This window comes from Narcine bancroftii, chromosome 7 (genome assembly GCF_036971445.1).
Source record: "Narcine bancroftii isolate sNarBan1 chromosome 7, sNarBan1.hap1, whole genome shotgun sequence".
NCBI lineage: Eukaryota > Metazoa > Chordata > Chondrichthyes > Torpediniformes > Narcinidae > Narcine > Narcine bancroftii.
In genome coordinates this window covers 79,932,155-79,945,877 of record NC_091475.1, presented here as the reverse complement: position 1 = coordinate 79,945,877, position 13,723 = coordinate 79,932,155, and the positions used below count along the sequence as shown (strand labels likewise).

Here is a 13,723-nt window from a genome sequence, read left to right as displayed (position 1 = left end):
GGACATATGGACACCTTCTTGACCAGGGATCTGGCATCAGCAGGGTCCAACCTCCCCACCACGGGTACGCTGCCCAACTTTCCCACCACAGGTGCCCTTGGCCCACCCAGGATTCCCCGGGAGCTGACCACCACCCCCCCCCCCCCGCCTCTCCAGAGCACCTCACTCCTCACGGACCAGACCCACACATATACCGCCTCACTGTCAGACACCACCCTGACCACACCACTAGCCACCCCAGACTCAGCCGACCCTCAGGGTCGCTGACCATTGACCAGGAGCCAACCCTGCAATGGTCTCAGAGGCACAGATGGCCGCCAGACCGCCTGAAATTGTAAATACTACCCAGTTCCGAAAGACCACCCCCCCCAGACTAATTTTAAGGGGGTGAGTGTGGTGATACAGGTACACAATCCTTTATCTGGAACCCTTGGGGGACAGTGTGTTCCAAATTTCGGATTTCAGAAAGCCAAATTTAAGCCCACCTTAATTGTGCTCCCGTATCCACCCCTACCCCCTTCCAGTCACCCTGCCATCTCCCCCGATCCTCCTTGCCCACCCGACTTGCGCTGTCAATCTTGCGGTGTCGGTCTCTCGCCCCCTTGACTCGCGGTGCCGGTCTCTCGCCCCCTTGACTCGCGGTGCCGGTCTCTCGCCTGCCCGACTCACGCTGCTTGTCTCTCACCCGCCCAACTCGCGGTGCCGCCTCTCTCCCCACCTGTCGGATTTTGGAGCTTTCCAGATTTTAGATGTCCAGATAAAGGATTGTGTACCTGGACAACCACAACACTGGGCCATGTGCCCACCAGCCTAATGCAGGGGGTGACCTCTGTATCTGCAGGTAAGCAACCTGAGAGGCTGGCCCAAACTGGCCGGCTGTCAATCACCAACCTGTATATAGACTCGAGCTGGTCCCTCCCAGGTCAATCGGACATGTGGAGCCAGCAGAGGACAGTTGGGCACATGTGGAGCTATCAAGTTATGATATCTGGTGTGTACAGAGTTTAAGTCAATTAAAGCCTGTAAATACAGTCTTTTTTCATGTTTTGTGTTTGCTTGCTGCACCACACTGCCTCAAAAAGGCAGTCAACATCATAAAGGACCCCCATCACCCTGGTCACAACTCTTTCTCATGCTACCTTCTGAAAATTTGAAGACTTTTGAACCTCCCCTTAGAACATGGAGTGCTCAGAGAACATAAAAAGGCTGCAAGTCTTTTTTTTGCACTAGGATTAACATAAATATTTACATCTAATCTTTTGTATTGAACCTGCTGAGTTTCACCAGCACTTTTGTGTTATGTGTAAAACACAAAAATCTGCAGACACCGTAGTTGAAGTAAAAACACAAAGCTGGAGAAACCCAGCAGGTCAAACAGAGTCAGGTAGAGGAGACGTTTTGGAGAGTGATTTAGTAGAAGGTTTTATTTGTCGCTTAAGAAAACAAAACATTTCCCCGAATCTGTGGTGCTACATAAAACAAAACAACTACAAACAGCATAGGAACGGAAGCACCAGGTCCTGAAGAGGCTGCTGCGCCATCATCTTGGGCCTTAACCATCGCTATATCCCCTCAGGATAGTGAAATATCACAAAATTAAGCTCTTTCACACACGCATCTCCAATTACACACAACTACTTAAAATGTATATAAAAAGCAGTACCACAATACATTGATTTTCAGAGGCTTGGGTATGGTTACAGAAGAGACAGGTCAAAATATGTCTTTAAGTGTTGAAATGTCCGCTGACTTGATCCGAAGAGGCCATTGCAGGCTACTTCCGCACCACCAACAAGGCCAGGTTTACCGGCATCTGCTGGACTCAAGATGTTAAATTCTCTATTTTAAAAGAAAAACCGCCTTACAGTTGGCTGTCTCTCGAGGTAAAGCCACACCATCTTCCCCACGAGGCCCCAGCGATCCAGGACAGGCATCCTCAGAACTCCCAAACAGGGCCCACGAACCTGCCATTCGGGACACCTCTTCTGACTGCGCCACACCATCTCCATGACTCCCGGTAACGTCAACTCCACCGCTGAAGACTGAAGGCCACATCGCCACTCAGTCCCCTCAGCTATCGAGTCCACAACGTAAGCTCCGTCCCTTGCCAGCCGGGTCTGTGCACTTCACGACGTCTTTCGGAGGTCCGCTCTAGCTTGGCGTTCCCCCAAATTCAACTTCTGACTCCGTATTCCAATCTCCATCCTCGCATGCTCAAAGATCGAGCACAGCGTCTACTTGGGGTGGTGGGGGGGGGGAGGAGGGGATTCCTGTATCACCTGGTCTGGAGAGGCCACTGTGGGATACTGCGTGCCACCATCTTGGACCAATAGGCCAATAACATTTACGGAGACAATAACATGCTATGGAGAAACCGGCGAACCTGAAAGCAGAAAAGTTTTAATAGAGGTGGTCAAAATCGGGGAGGTTTTTGAGAGAGAAGATCAGGAGGCATTCGCCAGAGAACACTGAGTGAATGGAATCAGCAGGAGAACCAAAGGGGAGAGGAAAGGAATGTGAAATGCTTTGATCTGGGTGGTGCTGCCTGAAAAAGATTCAACAGGAACTGTCCATTAGGATCTAGAGAATTAGAAGGGATAGGAAAGGCATCGTGATGGGTCATTCTCTTACAGTGAAGAATAGTGATGATCAGGTAATGATGCCATTGATTTGGGAGAGAGAGAGAGAGAGAGAGAGAGAGAGAGAGAACTGGAGAGAAAGAAATGAAAAAAGAGAGAAAATGAAAATGAGAGAATGAAAAATAGACATTTTAGGTCAAGAATGATAGTGGGTACGAGGGGAAACCACGAGTGAAAAAGGAATGAGAGGTAAATTAGGAGTAGGGGTAGGGATAATGGCAGATAGTGAATGAGGGAGTGAAAGGGAGAGAGAATGGGAGAGATAAATAGAGGGGGTAGAGAGAGAGAAAGGGAAAGAGCAATGGAATTATAAGTAGAGCAGGGGTAGTGAGAATGGGGAGAGAAAGAAATAGATACAATGAGAAAGAGGGAGTGAGAGAGGCAGATTTACAGAGAGAAGAAGGTGATAACAAGAGAGTAAAAGCACGAGTTGTCCCTTTCCTCCATCCAAGCTACATTGCATAGTACAAAGGTCTAGACAATACAGAGTCCAAACCAGGAACAGGGAACAGGAGGCAATTACTCGTGGCAGGCGTTCCCTACTTTTGCACTGACAGTGAGAGAATTAATGAAATTGAGCAATTCTGTTTTTTTTCAGTCTGATGAACTCTTCAATCTTTTCTGTGACAGTTCAGATTAAAGGCCAGTGACCTGAACGTTAATTTTGTCTCTCTCCACAGACGGAGTCTGAGCTGCCCTCGTATCCTCCCGGAGTGCTGAATCCAGACAATCAAAGATCTTTCCTCTTTATCAGTGACTGCGGTTAAATTTGTAATTTACCAGGAAGGGCAAATTGGGGAGCTGTCAATTATATAAGAAATAAATCTTTGCTCTTCAATGGGAGGGCAAATGCATCGTTCACTTGCTCTGTACAAGATGAATATTAACTCTTTATTGGACACTATCCGATTCAACATGTCAAACCACATCACTGACATCTGCCTTCAATCAGATTCTCAGCCTCTACCCTATTTTGCAATGGTTTTGTGCTTTTTTAAGATGCTCCTTAGACTGGCATTGTAATCAATTCACGAGAAAAATTCCAGCAAAGTGATCATAATAGGTGATAGGGGGATATTTAAAAAGACGTGTGGATCAGAGATAAAACTTCCTTGGAATGGAATCAGAAACCATTGAAGAGAGCCCAGTGGGGTGTGAAATGCAAAAGCTGCAAGCTGCAGAAGGTTCAGTGAGAGACCTTTGGGTTATAAAGTGCATTTCGACTGGCCATGCTTCAATGGATTGATGAAAGCTATAAATAACCCACATTTTCTTTGGAAAATAGCTGTTTTTTAAAAAAATATTCTGTTATGTTAGTGCCAACCAGGCAAAAGGCTGCAATTTCCGTATGGAAACTCAATGTAAAGGCATTCAACAGGTTGATGATTTTGTAAAAACACGCCTTTCCTTTTAACAAAATCAAAAGCTGTTCTCTTCCTCCATCCCGCAGTTACCAGGTGACTCCCAGTTTACTCTTCTCTCCCACGGTTACCAGGTGACTCCCAGTTTACTCTTCTCTCCCACGGTTACCAGGTGACTCCCAGTTTACTCTTCTCTCCCACGGTTACCAGGTGACTCCCAGTTTACTCTTCTCTCCCACGGTTACCAGGTGACTCCCAGTTTACTCTTCCCTCCCATGGTTACCAGGTGACTCCCAGTTAACTCTCCTCTCCCTCCCTCCCACGGTTACCAGGTAACTCCCAGTTAACTCTCCTCTCCCTCCCTCCCATGGTTACCAGGTGACTCCCAGTTCACTTTTCCCTCCCACGGTTATCAGGTGACTCCCAGTTCACTCTTCCCTCCCACGGTAACCAAGTGACTCCCAGTTAACTCTCCTCTCCTCTCCCTCCCTCCCTCCCTCCCTCCCTCCCTCCCTCCCTCCCTCCCTCCCTCCCTCCCTCCCACCATTACCAGGTGACTCCAAGTTCACTCTCCCTCCCTCCATCCCACGATTACCAGTTGATTCCCAGTTAACTCTCCCTCCTTCCCACGGTTACCAGGTGACTCCCAGTTCACTCTCCTCTCCCTCCATCCCACGGTTACCAGGTGACTCCCAGTTCACTCTCCTCTCCCTCCCTCCCACGGTTACCAGCTGACTCCCGGTAAAGTAATCCCACCCAACGTTAAACTGTGTTTTAAGAGACTCCAGGCTAAGTAATCCCTTCCCCCATCCCATTGCATGACCAGATGAGTCCCAGTTAACTTGGGGAAAACCCCCATAGGCCACAGGGAGAATGTACAACCTCCTTAAAGCTATTTGGATCAAACCCTGGTCAACGGCACTGTAATAGGTTTGCGCTAACCACCATGCTAACTTACTTTGATTATTGCTCCAGTGAAACATTCTGGAATAGGTTACTGCATTAAAGTTACTGTCGGTACAATATGGATCTCTACACAAAGTTCCTCGGGCATTGAAGTGTGGATGTTTCAGTGTACAATGAGTATTATATTCTTTACCTTTTAATAGAAGTGTAAAATCATGCAAAATAGAAAGTATAGCATTAAAATTGGACAAAGGAATTTCAAAGCTGCTTTCAGATACTTGTAACCACGCAACCATACCTTAAAGGTAATAATTTGTTGCTTTTCGAGTGGTAAGAACCTTATGACTGTTATTCGAAGAGATATAGCTTCTCCTTCAATAGTTGGCAAAAGCAAGAACTGCATTTCGGTAGCTCTTTTTGCAAGGATGAAAGAAGCATGCCAAATGGCCACCACTTCAATGGAAGAAAGCCCAATTTGTACCCAGAAGGATCACACCAACAACCTGCTTTCCTGTGGATTCATACAGTCAAGGGTCAGAGAGATAGCCAACGAGCCACAGCTCCCATTGATGACTGGCTCCTACCTGACTTTCAGATCATTGCCATCAACTTGCATCAGGTAACTGCTACTGAAAGTCCAGGCTATGGCACACTGGATCACGGAGTCCACAGGTTAGGATTGATACCCCACGCAGAGGGATGCTGCACAGTGGGGTGCTGCACTGTTAGAGATACTGCCTGCTTTTCATACAAACAATGAGGGATTCAGTGGGCCAGGCAGCGACCACAGAGAGAAATTTGCATCGGGACCTTTCATCATCTAAAGTAGGAAAAGGTGACGTTGAGGGAGGGGCAAAGAAGCTGGGGAGGTGCTAAGAAGAGATAGCATCCAGGACAGAGGTGCAGAGACAAATGGAAAGGAGACACCGCCGAGAAAACTAAGTGGAGGAGCAGGTAAAGAAGAGATAGAAAGAGATGGAAACAGTGGAACAGTGGGTTACATAAAAAATTGGTATTCATGTCATTGGGTTAGGACAGACTGCAGGAATGGTGAAGGGGCTTGAAAGGATTGGCTGCTGGGAGTTCAAATTCAGACCACAGAGTGCTGATATCCAGTAATGTTTTGGGCTCACAAATGTTGAGGAGGCCACACCAAGTACACCGAATGCAGTAAATCAGTGCACATGTAAAGTGTAAGAACAGGTATTACATTTTCTCTGGTTAGAGCAAGGATGAAGGAGTCTCAGAAAGATTGATCCCAGTAAAAAATGGATAGGGGTGGGGTTGGGAAGATGCATTTGGTGGTGGCAGCACTTTGAAGTTGGTAGAAGGTCGAAGGATCATATGTCAGATACAAAGGCTGGGAAGATGGAAAGTGAGGACCAGAGGGACTCTGTCCTTGTTCTGCCTGGGGAAGGGAGTGGGTGAGGATGATATTTTAGCAAGTCACCAACATCACAAAAGGTTTCAAGCTGCAAATGGATTCATCCCATAAATTATACCTGGGATTCTGACATTTTTGTTCTCTCCTGCAGGCAGTAGGAGTGACACTAGGTAGTTTTCCACCATCCTGCAGGCTGGGAGCTGATGACCAAAGTTGGGCAGGATTAACTATGAGTCCGTAATGGGTGGATGGGGACAGTGCTGGTTCAGGAGTGGATTGTGACTCTACCATTCCAGTCATAATCGGTGGCTATGACTGTTTCAGACTGTGCTCGAGGCAGCTGTCAACATCTGCCCACCATGAGCTGAAGGAACATGCAAAGAAGCAAGAACATTGTTAGACCAAGGCCAACCCCCAATACAGAGGGATCAAAGCCACCGATTAACCCTTCAGTTTGGCACTCAGTCATGGTGCATGGGCCAATGACACGAGATGCAAGTTGTGATAATGCTCTCTGCCTTGATGAGGAGCAGATCAAACTTGGCTGCTGTTAACAGCGACGCTCCACAGGACAAGCAATGGCTCCTGGCTGGAGCAGGAGCCTGTAGAGAAAGCACTTCCATCTATCTGACAATGAGTCACCATGAACCAGCCGTTTCTCCATTCCTGAACTTTAATCAGGAAGCTAATCACAGTGAGGCACAACTCTCGCATCTGATTCTGCTCACATGCAACAGATGGCTTCCACTCTGAGATGTCCACTATCACCCATTCAGGATGATAATTAAGGAGACCTTTGGGATGGTTGCAGCATAATTATCACCCTGGGGTTGCTACAGGATCAGGTGTTCAGCTGTAACTTATTTAGGTAATCTGAGAAGCCACATTCCAGCAACATTTTTGAGTGCGACAGGTCAATCGCCTCTCTCACCGCCCATCTACCACCTCAATCCCGGCATCTGAAGATCAATGTTCAGGAATACTCACTGATGTGTAAAGATATCCTTCCCCATTCATAGCCACGTACAGCCCGGTCTTCACACCCTGAATAGCAACGACTCGGAGTCCCACTGGCACGAGGTTGAACAATGCTATAAGGACAAAGAAGCATATGGTTAGAATTCAGGGCATGCCTTGGTTAAAGGGCAAATCTCTACTCCATGTACCTGTTTATATGTCCTTTGAACTCACCTCCGCCACTTCATCTGGTAGCTCATTCCACATTCCCACCATCTTCTATGTGAAGAAGGTGCTGCTCAGGACCCTTTTATATCTTTTCCCTCTCACCTTAAATCTATCCTGCCAAGCACAGTAACAGGTCCTTCTGGCTGCCCAAATATAACCATGTGACCAATCAATCTACTAACCCCATATGATTTCCTGACCCTGGGAAAAAGGCTACGATGATTTACCTAATCTATACACTTGTCTACAAATAAATATGTGATAACATGGTAGCAACTATCAGAAGAATTGAACAAGCCGGAGTCATTCTCCAGAACAGAGGTGATTGGCATTAGCTCTTAGAGCATGGGTACACTTAGAGGACATGTTCCCACGTGGGGGAGACCTGGGCAGGTAGCCAGAAAGTCACTATAATCTATTTGTGAGTTCATGAGAAACAACTTTACAGGTCTTTTGTGGAGTTTTGGTCACCTAACTACAGGAAAGAAATCAATAGGATTGGAAGAGAGCAGAGAAGATTTACAAGGATGTTGCCACGACTTGAGGAGCTAAGTCACAGGGAAAGCTAAAAAGATTAGGACTTTATTCCCTGGAGCGTCAGAGAATGAGGGGAGATTTGATAGAGGGATGCAAAGTTATGAGGGGTATAGATAGAGTAAATGCAAGCAGGCTTTTTATGGGATTCAAGAACTAGAGGACGTGGGTTAAGTGTGACGGGAAAAATGTTTAAAGGGAACATGGGGGGGGGGGGCCTTCTTCATGCAGAGAGTGGCGGAAGTTTGGAACAAACTGCCAGTTGAAGCGGTGAATGTGGCACACTTTTGACATTTAAGAAAAATTTGAATAGGTACATGGATGAGGGGGGTATGCAGGGCCAAGGTCTGGGTGCAGGTCAATGGGACAAGGCAGGATAATAGTTTGGCACACACTAGATGTGCTGTAGGGCCTGTTTCGGTGCTGTAATGTTCTATGGCTATCATAAAACATGAACAGAACTACGCTGTTAGGTTTAGAATAACTACTGTAAAAGAGACTAACAATAATTTGGAGAAGGGCCAGTTTCAATGAGATGGAAGCAGGTAGGCTCGTGTAAATGGGAATCAAAATCTGGCAGACAAAGCAGTAATTGCACAATGGGGATATTTCAGCTGCAGTCAGTACATTCTCTCAAGGGAGAGAGAAGGGAAATTAAAACAAGACCTCACAGATGACAAAAAGATGGAGAGTAAAATAGACCCAAAAAAAAACTGCCAGTTGTTAACCCTAGAACCAAGCAAATTACAGAAAGGTCAAAGGGAAACTAAAGAAGGATAAAAGAAAGCATGAGAAAAGACAGGCAGAAAGTATTAAAATACACCAAAATATTCTGTAGGGCTTTGAACAGCAAAAAGTTGCAGATGCTGAGATCCGTTGCCAAACACAATATGCTGGAGAAACTCAGCGGATTGAGCAGCGTCTGTGGGGGAGGGGGGGGGAAGAATGATTGACGCTAGGGCCTAACCAAAACACTAACCCTAACCCTTCATTAGGACTGAGAGTAGCTGAGTTCACTTCTGTTTTAATTTGTGAGCCTTCTATACAATTCCCATTCACCAGGACATGGCCTATAGCCTTCTGTGCCTTGTCAGTTCTAGTGCTCATCAAGATTCTTCTTCACTGTTATGAGAACTGATAACCTTTTCCTCCATCACCTCCTCCGTGGGGCTGTTCCATACACAGAGGTTGAAATCTGACTGGCTGGTTCTCCTCGTTAAGAAGAATGTGAGTTGATCTCATAGAATTTCTGATGGAAATTTGCTGGGCTAGTGAGTTTAGAAGGAAGGGCTACCATCTCTGCAAAGAGGGTAATCGTCTGGGATTGTGTTGAGGAAGAATTTCTTCACTGGTGTGAGTCCTCTCCCTTGCAGGATCTTCAGATCTGAAACTAACAGACTCTCAGACACCAAGGGGACAGTAGTATTCAAGGAACAGCCGGGAATCTTGGACAAGGGGGTCAGACTTGAGTTCAGAAAGTTTCCGAGGTAGAGGGACTACCTTCTCATGGCTTCTCGGATGTTCTGGCTCAAGGTTACTCTTTCCAAAAATGGCTTTGATTGTAGGGATTACATATTAATCTTTACCCAGCCTTACCAAACAACTTACTGTTCTGTTGCTCTTGAAACAGGTATTCAGCTCACCCTGAAATCCTTTTCATTTTACAGAAATAGGCAGGTGTCTGAATTCAAGAGACTCATTTTGTTTGGAACAGTAGAGAGCTTAGGCAGTAATGATATTGGAAGCACGTTGGCTGTGCTTGTATACAAATCACTAAAGACCAACGTGCTGGTTTGGAAATCTATTAGGAGGGAACGTGATTTTTTTTCCATGGTGGAGGGTTTTGGTTAGAGAAGGATGTGTTTTTGAAATTGTACAGTACCTCAAAGATGTAAAGATTTGATCTCCAAATCTGAAGGAGTGTTGTGAAGATTCATGAGACAGGATGAAGTGATGACGGGTGGATGTGATAAGAGACGGGGTAGTATGGTTCTCTGGTTCCCTCTCCACTTTCTCCAGCACTTTTGTGTGCTAGACTGATTCTCCATTCTCTAAAGTTTAGGAGAGGCATCTTCATAGGAACTTACACAATTATTAAAGGACTCAACAGGCTGGATGATTAGTTCAGCTCAGGACCTGAGGACCAGGAACCAACATTTGACATTAATAGGGACTGAGATTAGGTGAGAGTGACAGATCTATGAATTCCTTAACTCAGATAGCTGTTGAAGCCCACTCGTGTTCATGCAAAACAGAGATCGATAGATTTCTGGATATTAAGGGGATCTAAGAACAGTGCAGGAGACTGCTGCTGAGGTGGTAAAGCAGTGGCCTTGATGAAGGGCAAGCCAGGCTCAAAAGGCTGAAGGGCCTCCTTCTGTTTATGTCTTGTGACATTGCGATGTGCTCCTGGTTTGATATTCTGCTGTGGCCACCTCACCTGTGAATTCAGAGCAACACTAGCCAAAGATGACGACAAACATCTCCATGTAGGTGGAATCTATGGACCAGCAATAGGAGATTAGGTCAGGTTGCTTGCAGGAAGAATACATTGGTGGAAATATACCTCTCTCTTTCACTCTCTCTCCCCCCCCTGCTCTTTTGCTGTCACTCCCTCTCCACCTCTCTCCCTCATTCCCCTTCCCTCTATCATTCTCTCTCCCTCCCACTCCCCTCTCTTCCCCTCCCCATCTCTACCCCCCTCTCTCTCTCTGTCCTTTTCCTCTCTTCCCTTCTCTCTCCTCTTTCTGTTCCTCTCCTCTGTTCTCTCTCTCACACATTCCTCTACAGCCCCAAAGGTAGGCTCTTCAGAATTTTGGAGTAAACAATCTGTAGCACTCACGAATGGAAAATAGGGGTTTCAACAATTGCACAGGAAAACAGATTGAAAAAGTGTGAAGAAGCCTTCATCTGGCACACATTGTTCAAAGAATTCTGCATGAATACTTTCATTTCAGCAGTGACATTTCCCCCTAGTTACGCCACAGTATCATTGTCGAACAAAATGTCACTGAACCAAATAGGAAGACATTTATGCCTTTTTACACAGCTGCTGTGTAAAATTTATTCACAATTTTCCAGTACACAGTCTGTAAAGAGATCCTAACAGGAATTCCCATTCTGAAATTTTACCTCCAAGATCCCTAGACATTTTTAGAGATTGCCTGCAGTCTAAACTGAACTGCATGTTATCTGTGAACAACAGGCTAATAAATAGGACACAAAGACTGCACTTCAGGTATTGCCTAAACTCACGGTGTGATAGTTTTGGTTGTTCCTGTGTGAACGACCACTCCTGGAAGGTAGGGAGACAGTTCAGAATGGAAAAAAATCATGCAGGATCTATATGGGGAGAAAAAACAAAGGTACATCATTTAAAGTCTGGTCAGTTTTTAGATAGCAGCTTAGAGAAAGAGAGAAGGAAGGAGGGGAGAAGGTGGGAGGTTATGTGGAGAAGGAGAAAGTGGAATGGGGGGAGATAGAGTGGGAGGGAGGGGGAGGGGGAGCAGAAGGGGAGAGAAAGAGTGGTTGGGGAGGGGGAGCGGAAGGGGAGAGAAAGAGGAGTGGGGGAAGGGGAAGAGAAAGAGGGGTGGAGGGGAGGGAGTGGAAGGGAAGAGAAAGAGGAGTGGAGGGGAGGGAGCGCAAGGGGAGAGAAAGAGGGGTGGGGAAGCGGGAGAGAAAGAGGGGTGGAGGGGAGGGAGTGGAAGGGAAGAGAAAGAGGAGTGGAGGGGAGGGAGCGCAAGGGGAGAGAAAGAGGGGTGGGGAAGGGGAGAGAAAGAGGGGTGGGGGAAGGGGAAGAGAAAGAGGGGTGGAGGGGAGGGAGTGGAAGGGAAGAGAAAGAGGAGTGGAGGGGAGGGAGCGCAAGGGGAGAGAAAGAGGGGTGGGGAAGCGGGAGAGAAAGAGGGGTGGAGGGGAGGGAGTGGAAGGGGAGAGAAAGGGGTGGAGGGGAGGGAGCGCAAGGGAAGAGAAAGAGGGGTGGGGAGGGGGAGCGGGAGAGAAAGAGGGGTGGAGGGGAGGGAGTGCAAGGGGAGAGAAAGAGGGGTAGAGGGAAGGGAGCGGAAGGGGAGAGAAAGAGGGGTAGAGGGGAGGGAGTGGGAGAGTGGGGGAATGTGGTGAGGAAGGAGAGGGAGAGTGGGGGAATGTGGTGAGCGAGGAGAGGGGGAGGGGGAGGGAGTAATTCCACAAAACCCATACAGAGGAAGGCCCAGCTATCCATGGTGAAAAGATGGAAACTTGGGAATGATAGACCAGAATTGGAAAGGTTTTCTTGGATTGGAGAGATGGAGACGATCATTAATAGAACATGGTTAGAGTAACGGTTAGTGCAATGCTATTAAGCGCCAATGACCCAGGTTCAAAACCTGAGCTGTCTGTAACCCATTTGCACATTCTCTCCATGACCTGCGTGGGTTTTCCTCTGGTTTCCTCCCACGTTGCAGACTTATGGGGTTTGAAATGAAATGGCCATATGGGTGTATTTGGGTGGCACAGGCTCATGGACCAAGAGGTCCAATTACCGTGCTCTGTCTCTAAATGAGATTTGCAAATCACTGCAGAGCATGAATCATGCCACATATCAGTGCATCCACTCATACCATGCACAATGGTCAGATTCAGGGATACTGTAAAAGAGGGTATATAATAGTTTTCACCAGATAATTTTCCTCATCTCCTTATTTAAAGATATGAATCTAAGATCTCTCTTGTAACAAAGAGCCTATTAGACAATGACCAGTAAGAAACCTCCAATCGGAAGGATCTCCTGGAGTAACCCCGAGCCATGCTTTCATGCATCATAAAAAGGGCTTGTTCAAAATATCAGAAGGACTTGCATTTCTATAGTGCCTTTATGTCTTACAGCCTTTCATGGCCATTGGGATGCCTTTGAAGTGTGGTCTTTGCTGCAATGTAGGAAGTGTTAGCCCTTGTGCATAGCAAGATGACATGAAATGCAATACTCCAGTCACCATATCAACTGTATTGAGATGTGTTAATAATTATTATGAGATTATTATCACTTAGATGGTACGTTTACATGCACCAAAATTCTTACCTGCTGCAGCCGAAAATGTACTTTGTAAAATACCACAACTACAAAACACTTAAAAAATTATAATAGTGCACTTAATTGAATTTTAAAAAAACACTAATGCAAAATATAGATAGGTGATACATATTCAGAGTAGTCCAAGTATTAAAAAATGTAACTTTGCAATAGTGTATAGTGTTGCAGGAGTAGGAGAGTGATTACATCAGGATCATTTGTGTGACAGTGATCCAATGAGAAGGTCAGAGGCGTCCGGCTGGGTGATGTTTGGGGAGTTGAAGAATTCATTGTTGTGTCTAGTGGAATAAAAGAAAATCGACTTCATGGCGCTCTGAAAGAAACGAGTGAGTGTATTCTTTATTTGATTGTTATAAAGCAGTGCAGCTACAGTATACAGTCCTTTTGTGGTGTAGGAGTAGTCCCTGATTAGTGTACCTGGTTGGGGAAGGTTAACAAGCCTGATAACTGTTGGAAAGAAACTGTTCTTGAAGCAGGTGGTGCTGGTCTTCAGGCATCTGTATCTTCTGCCTGAAGGTAGCAGCGAGAAGAGGTTGTGATCAGGGTTGATGGGGATACTTTTTGAGGCAGTGTCTCATACAGATGGAAGGATGGAGCCTGTGATGCATCTGGCTATGTTTGTTACCCTCTTGATATTTCTATAGGACTA

The 13,723-nt window shown here is 46.3% G+C and overlaps 1 protein-coding gene and 1 long non-coding RNA gene across 4 annotated transcripts in view; both read right to left on the bottom strand.

The window, feature by feature from the left end:
• Positions 1 to 6,497, bottom strand: part of LOC138739063 (uncharacterized) — a 65,923-nt gene extending 59,426 nt beyond the window's left edge. Inside the window, exon 1 of the long non-coding RNA XR_011341976.1 lies at positions 6,409 to 6,497. This is a non-coding gene — a long non-coding RNA (uncharacterized lncRNA). The remainder of the gene's footprint in view (positions 1 to 6,408) is intronic.
• The window catches only part of fgf14 (fibroblast growth factor 14), a 502,771-nt gene that overhangs the window by 135,143 nt on the left and 353,905 nt on the right, over positions 1 to 13,723 (bottom strand). For all 3 annotated transcript variants that reach the window (XM_069890479.1, XM_069890480.1, XM_069890478.1), the window contains one exon: positions 7,278 to 7,381. In XM_069890479.1, the coding sequence (XP_069746580.1) occupies positions 7,278 to 7,381 (104 nt within the window). The remainder of the gene's footprint in view (positions 1 to 7,277; positions 7,382 to 13,723) is intronic.